At 47.3% G+C, this 12,792-nt stretch overlaps 1 protein-coding gene across 1 annotated transcript in view; it reads left to right on the forward strand.

Annotated features, from left to right (window-relative positions):
- Positions 1-12,792, forward strand: part of LOC308122092 (protein turtle homolog B-like) — a gene marked incomplete at its 3' end in the record, with an annotated part of 221,832 nt that overhangs the window by 21,567 nt on the left and 187,473 nt on the right. The window contains exon 2 of the mRNA XM_080483725.1: positions 11,531-11,722. Coding sequence (XP_080339851.1) covers positions 11,531-11,722 — 192 coding nt within the window. The remainder of the gene's footprint in view (positions 1-11,530; positions 11,723-12,792) is intronic.

Genomic DNA, 12,792 nt, shown 5'->3' on the forward strand with positions numbered 1-12,792 from the left:
CTGTTCTATTTGAAGTATAAAAGCTGCTATATAAATGCACTTGTTAGTACTATTGTTGTACTTTTTGTTCTAATACACCAGTTAGATGCCAAACAAACAAAATGAATGAATTGACTGAGCAATCAGAGAGAAAAGTGATGGGATGAGGACATTCCTCTGATGTGTCCTGTCGTCTCAATCCTGAAGGCCAAGATGAGAATCAGAACGTCTGTTTCTGTTTAAGTCAGAGATCAGAGGTGAAGAACACTCCACCACCCAATCCTCCACTCTTCTACTCGCAGTACTATCAGACAGTAAAACTTGCTGTAAGGTGTTTCCACATCAGCACCAGGAGTTCCTGAGTTCTTAATGTGACCTAATGCATCTGAAGATGGTTCTGGAATGGGCATGACGTTCCTCATATTCCTGGAACATCTTTTTGGCTCAGATGAATCTTCAAGAAGATCAAGAACACCCGCCTCCATCAGACACACCTGAGACATGGTTCATGTCCTCTGGGTCCTCCTTCACAGATTGAGCCCTGGGCGGCAGCCCACATCTCTCACAGCAGAACCCACAACTGAATAGAACAAATTCTCCTGATTGTACCAATGCTGACAGAGCGTAGACCCAGAGCGTAGACCCAGAGGGCTTGTATCACCTCATGTTCTCTGTTTTGTGACTGTGGGCCTTTGGAGGCTCGTTGGTATTAAAGCTGCTGCATGCAGAGAGTTGAAGTGCTGATCCACTCTGCTGACCGCTCTGGTCTGCTGCAGATCAAGTATGGGTCGGTTATATAAACTAACCTGTTCAGTCCAGTCAGAGTTCAGCTGAAGCTAGTATGGGTCGGTAATATAAACTAACCCGTTCAGTCCAGTCAGAGTTCAGCTGAAGGTAGTATGGGTCGGTTATATCAAACTAACCCGTTCAGTCCAGTCAGAGTTCAGCTGAAGCTGCTTTAGCCTTTGATTAGTCTTCCTCATGGTCTTCATCACTCTCTGCACTCTTTCTGCTGCTGCGTGTTTTCTGAAGCACATGGATCATTTAGAACTCTGCTGTGTAGAGCGGTCTTTATATTAATATATATAAAACAGTCCAACCCAGTCACTACCATACTCTTGTCCAAAGTATCTGTCTGACCTCGAGACGGCAAAACATCGATTTCATCCATTTATTGAATTTGGAGCTAAAAACAAGTTTTTGTCCTCCCCACAGTTTCTGGCGTTCCGCTCCACCAATCCTCGTTAGTTTTCATAGTTGCTGCTTCACTTTTACTTAAACCTGCTTTCAAGCTTGAATTTGTTGAATGACGGCGCCTCATTTACCTTTTTATTTTGGGATAGTTTATATTCATTTTAACTCTGAGGACGATCACAGCAATCCGGTTGCACTTTGGACAATATTTCTGATGTCTGCAGTCAGGTTAAGTGCACTGAGAAACATTTTTTTAAATGGAATTGGAACTCAAATTTGCCTTTAAAAAATTCAGAATTTTTTTCAGAGCAAATGACCTGAGCCTGCTCTGACCCCAGACTCACTGTCCTACTGTCCTACAACATTGTGGTCCTTATAGAGGACCCAGGAGCAGCCAGCGGACCATAGAGACGAGCCACTGGCTAAAAACATTCAAAAGAAGATTTGTGAACTTTAATCCCACGTCACATTGTTCAACACCACATATGGACAAAATCCAACATAAACATGAAGACGTAGATCTGTGGAGAGAAACATGAAGATGTAGATCTGTGGAGGGAAACATGAAGACGTAGATCTGTGGAGGGAAACATGAAGATGTAGATCTGTAGAGGGAAACATGAAGACGTAGATCTGTGGAGGGAAACATGAAGACGTAGATCTGTGGAGGGCAACATGAAGACGTAGATCTGTAGAGGGAAACATGAAGACGTAGATCTGTAGAGGGAAACATGAAGATGTAGATCTGTGGATGGAAACATGATGACGTAGATCTGTGAACATAAACATGAAGATGTAGATCTGTGAACATAAACATGAAGACGTAGATCTGTAGAGGGAAACATGAAGATGTAGATCTGTGGAGGGAAACGGCTCAGCTGCTGTGGAACACATTCAGCAGTACAAACGTACAGACGCAAGTCATTGTTCCATATTTAGTTATTAAAAGTTGATAGTTATTTGTATTCAGACCTTTTACGTCACAGTATGATGAGTGGACGTTACTGAAGCCTGGAGGACATTCCAGCTTTGTCTTCCTCCGTCTTTCCACACCAACATTATGGAATATTACAACACATCATTCTTCAGCAGATTCAGACCTGCATGATTTCCCTTTAACCAGGAGTTACAGTCCTCCTGGCAACAGACACAGACACCTGTGTGTGTGTGTGTGTGTGTGTGTGTGTGTGTGTGTGTGTGTGTGTGTGTGTGTGTGTGTGTGTGTGTGTGTGTGTGTGTGTGTGTGTGTGTGTGTGTGTGTGTGTGTGTGTGTGTGTGTGTGTGTGTGTGTGTGTGTGTGTGTGTGTGTGTGTGTGTGTGTGTGGTGGTACCGCGCCATGGTGTCCTCCCTGGAGTCTTTGATTGTAAATGAGCTAAACCCTTTGGGGGGGGTCTGCTCTCTCACCAACACACAGTGAAGTCAGACCTTTTTTTTATAATAGCACGATCTGCAATGATGTCACCAGCAGCCAATCAACACATATCACTGCGTGTGTGTGTGTGTGTGTGTGTGTGTGTGTGTGTGTGTGTGAGAGAGATGAAGGGGAGAGAGGTTTGGGTGTTCACTGGGAGAATCACACGCTCAGTTATTATCTGCTTCTTCCTGTGCATCTCTTGAACACACACACACACACACACACACACACACACACTTGAAAGTGCACGTTCCCACCACGTAACACACTGGAGGTGTGATCTGCAGTGCTGCTCAGCTCCACGATGGTGATAATGCTCTCCAACATCCTCCTGGTTGCTCTCCTCATATTGTTTGATTCACATTGAGTGATTTTTATTTTTTCATTCACATTTGGGCCGAATTAAATGATGAATATCTTCTGTTCTGTGGAAAACCAAGACAATTACTTGCTTTCTCACAATGACCTCAGTTCAAGGTGACTGGGGCTTTTCTTTCCTCCTTTACTCGCTGCAGCTTTCATTTGCATTTGAAAGCTCAAGCTGTGGAGTGAAGACGGATCATTTATGGTTAATGCTGATAAGAATTTACGCCCCGGCCTGGAATAGATATTAAATTGTAATGAAAGTGGCCTGATTTGTTTCTTCTGCTAGCACACACACTGGCAATTGTAAGTGCAATGTTGTTCTTTGAGTATTTCTGTTGTTGGTAAGCTCTTTTTCTGATTCTTAAAAAGACAGTACATCATTTAGAATAGTCATTACCAGTGCACCATATTTCACAAAGCCAGATGCACAGATGAAATATAAAAATACCATAAAAGACTGAACTGTAATAAATCACGCTTCCATGTTGAAGATGAAGCTCTACTGCCCCCTAGCTGCCCTCTGGCTTCCCCCCTGGCTGCCCCCTGGCTGCCCCCCTAGCTGCCCCCTGGCTTCCCCCCTAGCTGCCCTCTGGCTTCCCCCCTGGCTGCCCCCTGGCTGCCCCCCTAGCTGCTCCCTGGCTTCCCCCCTAGCTGCCTCCTGGCTTCCCCCGTGGCTGCCCCCCTGGCTTCCCCCTTAGCTGCCCCCCTAGCTGCCCCCTGGCTTCCCTCCTGGCTGCCCCCCTGGCTTCCCTACTGGCTGCCCCCCTGGCTTCCCCCCTGGCTGCCCCCCTGGCTTCCCCCCTAGTCCCCTTGGTTGCCCACCGGCTGCCCCCATAGTCCCCCTAGCTGCCCCCTGGCTTCCCCCCTGGCTGCCCCCCTGGCTTCCCCCCTAGTCCCCTTGGTTGCCCACCGGCTGCCCCCATAGGCCCCCTAGCTGCCCCCTGGCTTCCCCCCTGGCTGCCCCCATAGCCGAAGTGTCTGTGTGGGGTCACAAAGGTTTTGGGTGGCGCTCGGTGAACATTCATGGTGAAATCAGTGACGTCTGGATGCTTCTCATTTCCTGCAGGATTTCATGTTGGTTTTTTTTCTCAAGCTCATTTAGGTTCCAAAACTCTTGATATCAGAACCAGAACAGAGAAAAAATACTCAAAACTAAGAAGAGCTCTTAAACTGCTGCGTTCCATGAAGTGACAGGGAGAACCTGCCACCCCACCAGGAGCTGATAATCTCTTCTAATCCTCTAAAATCTACATCCAACAGGAGCACAGCAAACCAGCAGCTGGCATCAAGGTGAAACACGCATGGTTTACTTTCGACCACTAGGAGGCAGTATTGCAATCAATCCTCTTCCTTTTCTTCCAAAGAAGAGATTTGCTCTGCATAAATACAAAGAATAATTAAAAACAGACCACCTTTCTTAGATTAGTAGTCCAAGTTGTAGTTGTCAACATGTGCAGATGTCAGCACTATTTCAATGACATTAAACTGTTCTCTCCCGGGGAACTATTTTCTGACGGGCCGTGTTGTGAACATTAACAGAAGTCTATTTGAAGAAGAATTAAAATGAGAGAAACTTAGCATAAGCACTGATTGCTAACGAGCCATGGATCTCTCAATCCTCAACATTGAGCAATTCTGCCACTTTTCCATTTTCTAACCTGCTAAATGTTCTGAAGTGAAAACAGAGAAGAGACTGTGTCCGTCTCCCTGGGCGTCCTCACCACCACCTGACATCTGCCCTGGATTCTATTTGCAAATGGACCAGTGGTGACGTTAGTGGTAACAGTTAGTGTGCACACGTGGCTTTCAGCTCTCAACTCAACTCAACTTTATTTATAAAACACTTTAAAACAACACAGTCGGCTGTACGCAGACAAGAGCAGATCAAAATATAAACTTGATTAACAACACAGAATAAAAAACAACATAGAACAATAAAAACAAAATAAAACAATAAGAATAAGTAAAACTGTAAAAACAATAAAAGTCAAGCTCTCAGACTGAGTTAAAGTGTTTTCAGAGGTTTTACCAACAGGAAGTGAGTCGGCCTGTTTGATGTGCAGAGGAAAGTCATGGTGTCAGACAGACACACCGTCTCACTCCATCAACAGAGGGTCTTCTGTTCGGAGGACAAAGGTCCAGCAGGTATTGGACATGTCCCATTGGCCCAGCCATGTTTCTGACTGCCACCATGCTGTCAGACGAAGATCAGTGGAGAGAAGCCTCATTCATGTGGTTAATGTCCCCCTCCGTCCTCCGTTGGATCTGTCACTGTCGTCCTTTGGCCAACTGGCTCCGGTCCAGAAGTCTCAGACGTTTCTTCTTTAGAATGTCGTGGCGCTGCGGTTCAAGTGGAATGATCTGCAGTAACAACAGACTCCTAAACAGCAGTAAGACATCACGTCCTCATTCCTCTGTCTCTTTCTACTCAGGGACATTGACGTTGTTGCCTGTCTAAAGATAAAGTTCAGAAGCCTCCCCTCCCTTTTTCTTTAAAAATAAAACAAAAATGAACATTTGTTGTGTAAAATGTTCTTTAAAAAGGCTCACTGAGTGCTGGGTGCTTTGAACAGTGGGCAAAGCCAGGACAAGCAGGTCCTCTGATGGAGCAGAAAGGACAACTCTTTGAAACTGTGGGGTTACTCAGAGACACAAAGACATTTACTGCTAATACTCCATGTAAAACACGCCGGTGCAAACCTCCAATATGTTTGGTCAGTGGTGGTTGGTTTCACTTTTAGAGCGGCCCTCCACGGTGTGTCTGCTCTGTCTCTGAGTGTCTCTTTATTTACGTCCTTTACACTGCTCTGGTAAAGACCTTTCCCGCTCTCAGAGCCCAGGGACGTCCACACATTACCACTGAGCAGAGGACCGTCCTATCACGTCCTGGAAGGTTTGGTCTGATCATCAGCCTGGAGGAAGACATCAGGTGTCTTTAGTCCATCGATCCAGAGCTGCAGGAGCGCACTGTCCTCCTTTCAAAACGCAGGCATCTCAGGCAGTGGATCAGTCAGGTCCCTCCCATCAGGTGATCTTAGGCAGTGGATCAGTCAGGTCCCTCCCATCATCTGATCTCAGGCAGTGGATCAGTCAGGTCCCTCCCATCAGGTGATCTCAGGCAGTGGATCGCTCAGGTCCCTCACATCATCTGATCTCAGGCAGTGGATCAGTCAGGTCCCTCCCATCAGGTGATCTCAGGCAGTGGATCGCTCAGGTCCCTCACATCATCTGATCTCAGGCAGTGGATCAGTCAGGTCCCTCCCATCAGGTGATCTCAGGCAGTGATCTCAGGCAGTGGATCGCTCAGGTCCCTCCCATCATCTGATCTCAGGCAGTGGATCAGTCAGGTCCCTCCCATCAGGTGATCTCAGGCTGTGGATCGGTCGGGTCCCTCCCATCAGGTGATCTCAGGCAGTAGATCAGTCAGGTCCATCCCATCAGGTGATCTCAGGCAGTGGATTGGTCAGGTCCCTCCCATCAGGTGATCTCAGGCAGTGGATCAGTCAGGTCCCTCCCATCAGGTGATCTCAGGCAGTGGATCGGTCAGGTCCCTCCCATCATCTGATCTTAGGCAGTGGATTTGTCAGGTCCCTCCCATCAGGTGATCTCAGGCAGTGGATCAGTCAGGTCCCTCCCATCAGGTGATCTCAGGCAGTGGATCGCTCACGTCCCTCCCATCAGGTGATCTCAGGCAGTGGATCAGTCAGGTCCCTCCCATCGGGTGATCTCAGGCAGTGGATCGGTCAGGTCCCTCCCATCATCTGATCTTAGGCAGTGGATCGGTCAGGTCCCTCCCATCAGGTGATCTCAGGCAGTGGATCAGTTATGTCCCTCCCATCAGGTGATCTCAGGCAGTGGATCGGTCAGGTCCCTCCCATCAGCTGATCTCAGGCAGTGGATCGGTCAGGTCCCTCCCATCATCTGATCTCAGGCAGTGGATCAACTTGTCTTGAGGGTCACATGAAAAGTACTCTTGATAAAAGTAAGAGTAAAAACAGCGATCTAGTTATTTAGTGACGGAGAGAGACGGAGACAGAGAGAGACGGAGACAGACATACAGGAGACACTGACAGTTGAACTGAATCCTCCACCCTTCTACTCGCAGTACTATCAGACAGTAAAACTTGCTTTAAGGTGTTTCCACATCAGCACCAGGAGTTCCTGAGTTCTTAATGTGACCTAATGCATCTGAAGATGGTTCTGGAATGGGCCTGACGTTCCTCATGTTCCTGAACACCTTTTTGGCTCCAATGAATCTTCAGGAAGATGAAGAACCAGCTGTACTGGTGAAGTTAGTAACTGAGCGTGTGGATTAGTAGTGATGTGTTGATGTGTTCTACAGAGTGTCAGCATTCGCTCCCTGCAGCATCCTCCTCTCTGATCAACTCCATGGAGGTTCTCTGAATGCTGAGCGCTCTGGAGTGTGTCCACTGTTCAGTAGCTGCTGGGAGAAGACCTGGGGGGGTGGAGTCATATACTGTATACAGTATATCTAAACCCAGTTGCTGACCTGACTTGTTCTACGCCCTGGGTGAACACCCGCCTCCACCAGACACACCTGAGACGTGGTTCTCATGTCCTCTGGGTCCCCTTCACAGATTGAGCCCTGGGCGGCTGCCCACATCTCTCAAAGCAGAACCCACAACTGAATAGAACAAATTCTCCCGATTCAGCACATTCCTGACAGATTAATGAAAGTGATGATGAGCGATGGCCAGAGCAGCCTGCTGCAGAGCAGCTTTACTCATTAACTCGTAACACGGTGGAACAATAATGCTGACGGTGCGTAACGACTGGTGGTGATCCTCCATGTTTCCTGCTCTTACTTGTAGCTCAGGATAAAAGGTGGGGACTGATGGTGATGGAGTGACGCCTCCACCCTGAATCCTAGAATCCAGCTCAAAATGCTGATCCTGGTCAGGAACTGAGGTTCCTGCCAAACTTGTGGTGGTTCTGTGTGTGAACGCTCCTTTAACAGCTCCTCTACCGGTTCCTGTCTTTTCTCCTCCTGACTTCAAACTTCATCCACCAGATTAATTATTGTTTTAATGACCTCAGCATCAGCAGAAGGTTCCTCAGCTTTGACCAAGAGAGCAGCGATGCTGCTGCTGCTCTCTTGTACCAATGCTGACAGAGCGTAGACCCAGAGCGTAGACCCAGAGGGCTTGTATCACCTCATGTTCTCTGTTTTGTGACTGTGGGCCTTTGGAGGCTCGTTGGTATTAAAGCTGCTGCATGCAGAGAGTTGAAGTGCTGATCCACTCTGCTGACCGCTCTGGTCTGCTGCAGATCAAGTATGGGTCGGTTATATAAACTAACCTGTTCAGTCCAGTCAGAGTTCAGCTGAAGCTCCTTCTGCTGCAGCTCACCTTGGTTCTTTTTTACATTTGGACTCACTGCTGGGTGACGGAGGTTTGGAGGGTGGTGACATTGTAATCTGTGGACGTCCGAGTGGAGCAGCATTGACGTGATTACTCTGGCTTCGACTACGGTGTGGGATGAGGATTAAAAAGTAAAGCAGCACTTTTTTACCCACAAATCACTTTATTTCACCTTGATGTGGAGCTGATGGGCTGCGGGCCAGACAGGAGGCTCCGCCCACTGAGGACCTGTAATAGGATCTTTTTTTAAGAGATGTTTGATTTTCACGGACCCCTTGCAATTACACCACAGACCACTAGGGGTTGGTGGACCCCTGGTTGAGAATCACTGCTCTAACACTAGTCCCCTTTCCACCAGTGAATGGACCATCAACCTCAGAGGAGTCACTGGTCGACTCTTCATCCTCATAGGACGAGTCACTGCTCGACTCTTCATCCTCAGAGGAGTCACTGGTCGACTCTTCATCCTCATAGGACGAGTCACTGCTCGACCCTTCATTCTCAGAGGAGGAGTCACTGGTCAACTGTTCGTCCTCATAGGAGGAGTCACTGGTCAACCCTTCATTCTCAGAGGAGGAGTCACTGGTCAACTCTTCGTCCTCATAAGAGGAATCACTACTCGACACTTCATTCTCAGAGGAGGATTTACTGCTCGACTCTTCATTCTCAGAGGAGTCACTGCTCGACTCTTCATTCTCAGAGGAGGAGTCACTGCTCGACTCTTCATTCTCAGAGGAGGATTTACTGCTCGACCCTTCGTCCTCATAGGAGGAGTCACTGCTCGACCCTTCGTCCTCATAGGAGGAGTCACTGATCGACTCTTCATTCTCAGAGGAGTCACTGCTCGACATTTCGTCCTCATAGGAGGAGTCACTGCTCGACTCTTCGTCCTCATAGGAGGAGTCACTGGTCAACTCTTCGTCCTCATAGGAGGAGTCACTGCTCGACTCTTCATCCTCATAGGAGGAGTCACTGGTCAACTCTTCGTCATCATAGGAGGAGTCACTGCTCGACTCTTCATTCTCAGAGGAGGAGTCACTGCTCGACTCTTCATCCTCATAGGAGTCACTGGTCAACTCTTCGTCTTCATAGGAGGGGTCACTGCTCGACTCTTCATTCTCAGAGGAGGAGTCACTGCTCGACTCTTCATCCTCATAGGAGTCACTGGTCAACTCCAGGCACATGTACTACATGCCTGGAGTTGAGCTGTGTCCATAGTGACGTGTGGATGTGGCCATGTTGGCAGTGGACAGCATGAAGCTGAAATAAATAAAGGCGTCACTTAAAGACATTACACCACAATCACAATGAGAAGCTGCATTAGTTGTTTTAGCGAAAATGTGCTGAATATTGCCAACAATCATCTTTTTACAAAGATTTAACAAAGGAGCAAGAACAAATACAGAAGTACATGAATTCACACACACACACACACACACACACACACACACACACACACACACACACACACACACACACACACACACACACACACACACACACACACACACACACACACACACACACACACACACACACACGCCCACACACAGAAAGATTTACAAAACTCCTATTTTGATGTATAAATGTTGATAACAAACCAAAGCTGCTGAAGCTGTAGTAAACCTGTTTCCATCTCTTCTCCAGTCACATGTAGTCTGTCTGTCTCAGTCAGTGTCTCTCAGTCAGTGTCTCTCAGTCAGTGTTTCTCAGTCTGTGTCTTAGGTCAGTGTTTATCGGTCAGTGTCTCTCAGTCAGTGTCTCTCAGACAGTGTCTCTCAGTCAGTGTCTCTCAGACAGTGTCTCTCAGTCAGTGTTTCTCAGTCTGTGTCTCTAGGTCAGTGTTTCTCGGTCAGTGTCTCTCAGTCAGTGTCTCTCAGTCAGTGTTTCTCAGTCTGTGTCTCTCAGTCAGTGTTTCTCAGTCAGTATCTCTCAGTCAGTGTCTCTCAGTCAGTGTCTCTCAGTCAGTGTCTCTCAGTCAGTGTCTCTCAGTCAGTGTCTCTCAGTCAGTGAGGAGGAGGAGACATGAGAGGAATCTGACTACTGTTAGGGTGAAAGAATTACATGTGAACAATCCAGCCTGTGTCACCTGGTACAAGGTGCTGGTCCATGTTATACCTGTAATATTTGGTTTATTTCTACCATAACGTCCTTCAGTCAGTCTGTAGTCTCAGTCTGTATTGTGGAACATTTGATTTATAAAGTCTCAGTTGGACTAATAGCAGGTGAACAAGCTGTAAACAAAGTCCAGCTCATGGCGGCTGCTACCAGTTCACTGGTGGACAGAAATACACAACAATAACTTTATAATCACAAAATTCAAACTATAGTAATGTTCCATCTTACCTGTGAAAAGTAATCCCAGAGCCCTGCTTCCTACAGGAATACTCCACACGGTGCTCTGGTGTCTTGGATTCTCTGCTGCTGCAGTTTGTCTTTATGGACTTGACGACTGGGCCAAGATGGCCGCTGTAGTTCCTGCTCCGCGGCGGCCTATGTAGCATCTTCTCTTTGATATGTCTATGGGACATGACTCGATCGCTTTCCATCTCGGTTCGTCACATCAGCATATATAATAAAGGCCTTTATCATATACGTCTGTGCCGTCACAAGTCGGATTTCCGTGCTCCTGTTCTCACCTCCGGATCACCTCCAGACTTGTGCGCCTCCCTTTCCGGTAGAGATTGTATTTGTAAATTTGTATCGCAGTTTGTGAAAGTGTTTTATGTTTTGTTAATTTGTTTTCTGAAATGTAAATGTGTTATGGTAATGTTATTTTGTTTTATGAAATGGAAAAAGGTCAATTTGTCTTACATTTTGCAAAAGTGTTTCACATGTTGTAATGTTGTTTTGCTCCTCCCGGCCACAGTGCTAATGCCTGAGCACACAGCAGCAGCTGGCTGCTCACTCAGTGTCACTTCTACAATGTGCTGCACTTTTAAAGTAGTTGTTGCATCACCAAAGCCAAAATAAAAATAGTTCCTGTGTTTTAACAATGGAGGACAGCAGCTCTGTAGCTTACAGCTGCACCACTCATTCTACAGACTGAACTTCTTTGCAAAGTGCAGCACAAGCCCTCATTCTGATGTTGAAATGTAAAAGACATTGACAAATGCCCACATTACTGGATATGTGTCTGTATGTTTCTGCTGACGTATGAAGTGAACTAACTGTGGCTTGTCTTGTTCCCTGAAGGTGCCCACGGACTGCGCGAGGAGCCCCAGTTTGTGACGGCTGGCGCAGGAGAGAGCGTAATTCTGGGATGCCACGTGTCTCAGCCCCTGAACGGCCAGCCCTACGTGGTGGAGTGGTTCAAGTATGGAATGTCCATCCCCTTCTTCATCAACTTTCGCTTCTACCCTCCACACGTGGACCCGGAATACGCTGGTAAGCCTAGAGGGTTCATCCAGTGGCTCAGTGTGTGCTGAGCTTCAGGTTTTGTTCAGCTTCACACCATGTCAACGCTGCACATCGCATCATTTCCTGTTCATCTCAGATAATCTACATGTGCACGTGACACAAGAATAATTGAAAACACTGTAGTTTGCATACAGGGCCACTAGTTGGTGCTTTTTCCCAAGGATGTGAGACTATGCAGATGATATTGTCATTTTCTAGGCAGGTCAGGAAAAGACTGGTGATCAAGACCAGTGGACTTGTTCTCCAGCTGCCTCTCTGCCACCTCCAGCTGTCACTTTTACAACCCTCCTCAAACTTGGAGTTGTACTGAAACACCATCAGTCCCCCTGAAGACGCTCACCTGCTCTGATTTCATTGCTGATTCTACTCTGCAGCAGCTCAGATTAGTCAGCACAACGCTATTTATAGTATTCATAGTATTTATAATGTTTATAGTCTTGTTGGGGGTGAAGATTCCATGAACTCCTCCAGAAGTTTCTCCCCCGAAGGAAATACACCAGGGACAATAATCAGGCCATAAAACAGCAGGGGAGCGAGCCAGACCCCGGACGTGGCCAATGAGGATGCTCAAATCCAACCTGGACACCACAGGGGTCCGACATTCTAGCCTGGGTGAAACTTCTCATACCAAATCTCTCTGCTTCTCAATCTATCCTTCGACGGAGACACATGTCTCTGCCTCAGGATGATGAAGAGAGCACCCGAATAGGAACAAAAGAACAGAAGAAACATCAAGGCCAGCCCGCTGGACGAGCAGGACTCAGTTTGGACTACATCTTCTGTTTTCCTCTATTTTTCCTGTTTTTGAGGGATTCTTGAGACCAGAGCCATCGTCTCCTCTCCAAAATCATCCTCTCAGCTGTCCACTCCTGCAGCTGAAGCCAAGCCTCTGAATTCAGGACGCTGAATTCAGACCCGGTAACAACCAGTTACCACAGCCTCACAGAACCAACAGAACCACGGATGGTGCTGTTCCAACAGAACCGGAGGGTGAGAGCTTTGTCTGGGCAGAATAGTTAGAATGATGTTCTGTTGAA

This window comes from Lipophrys pholis (genome assembly GCF_963383615.2).
Source record: "Lipophrys pholis genome assembly, chromosome: 16".
NCBI lineage: Eukaryota > Metazoa > Chordata > Actinopteri > Blenniiformes > Blenniidae > Lipophrys > Lipophrys pholis.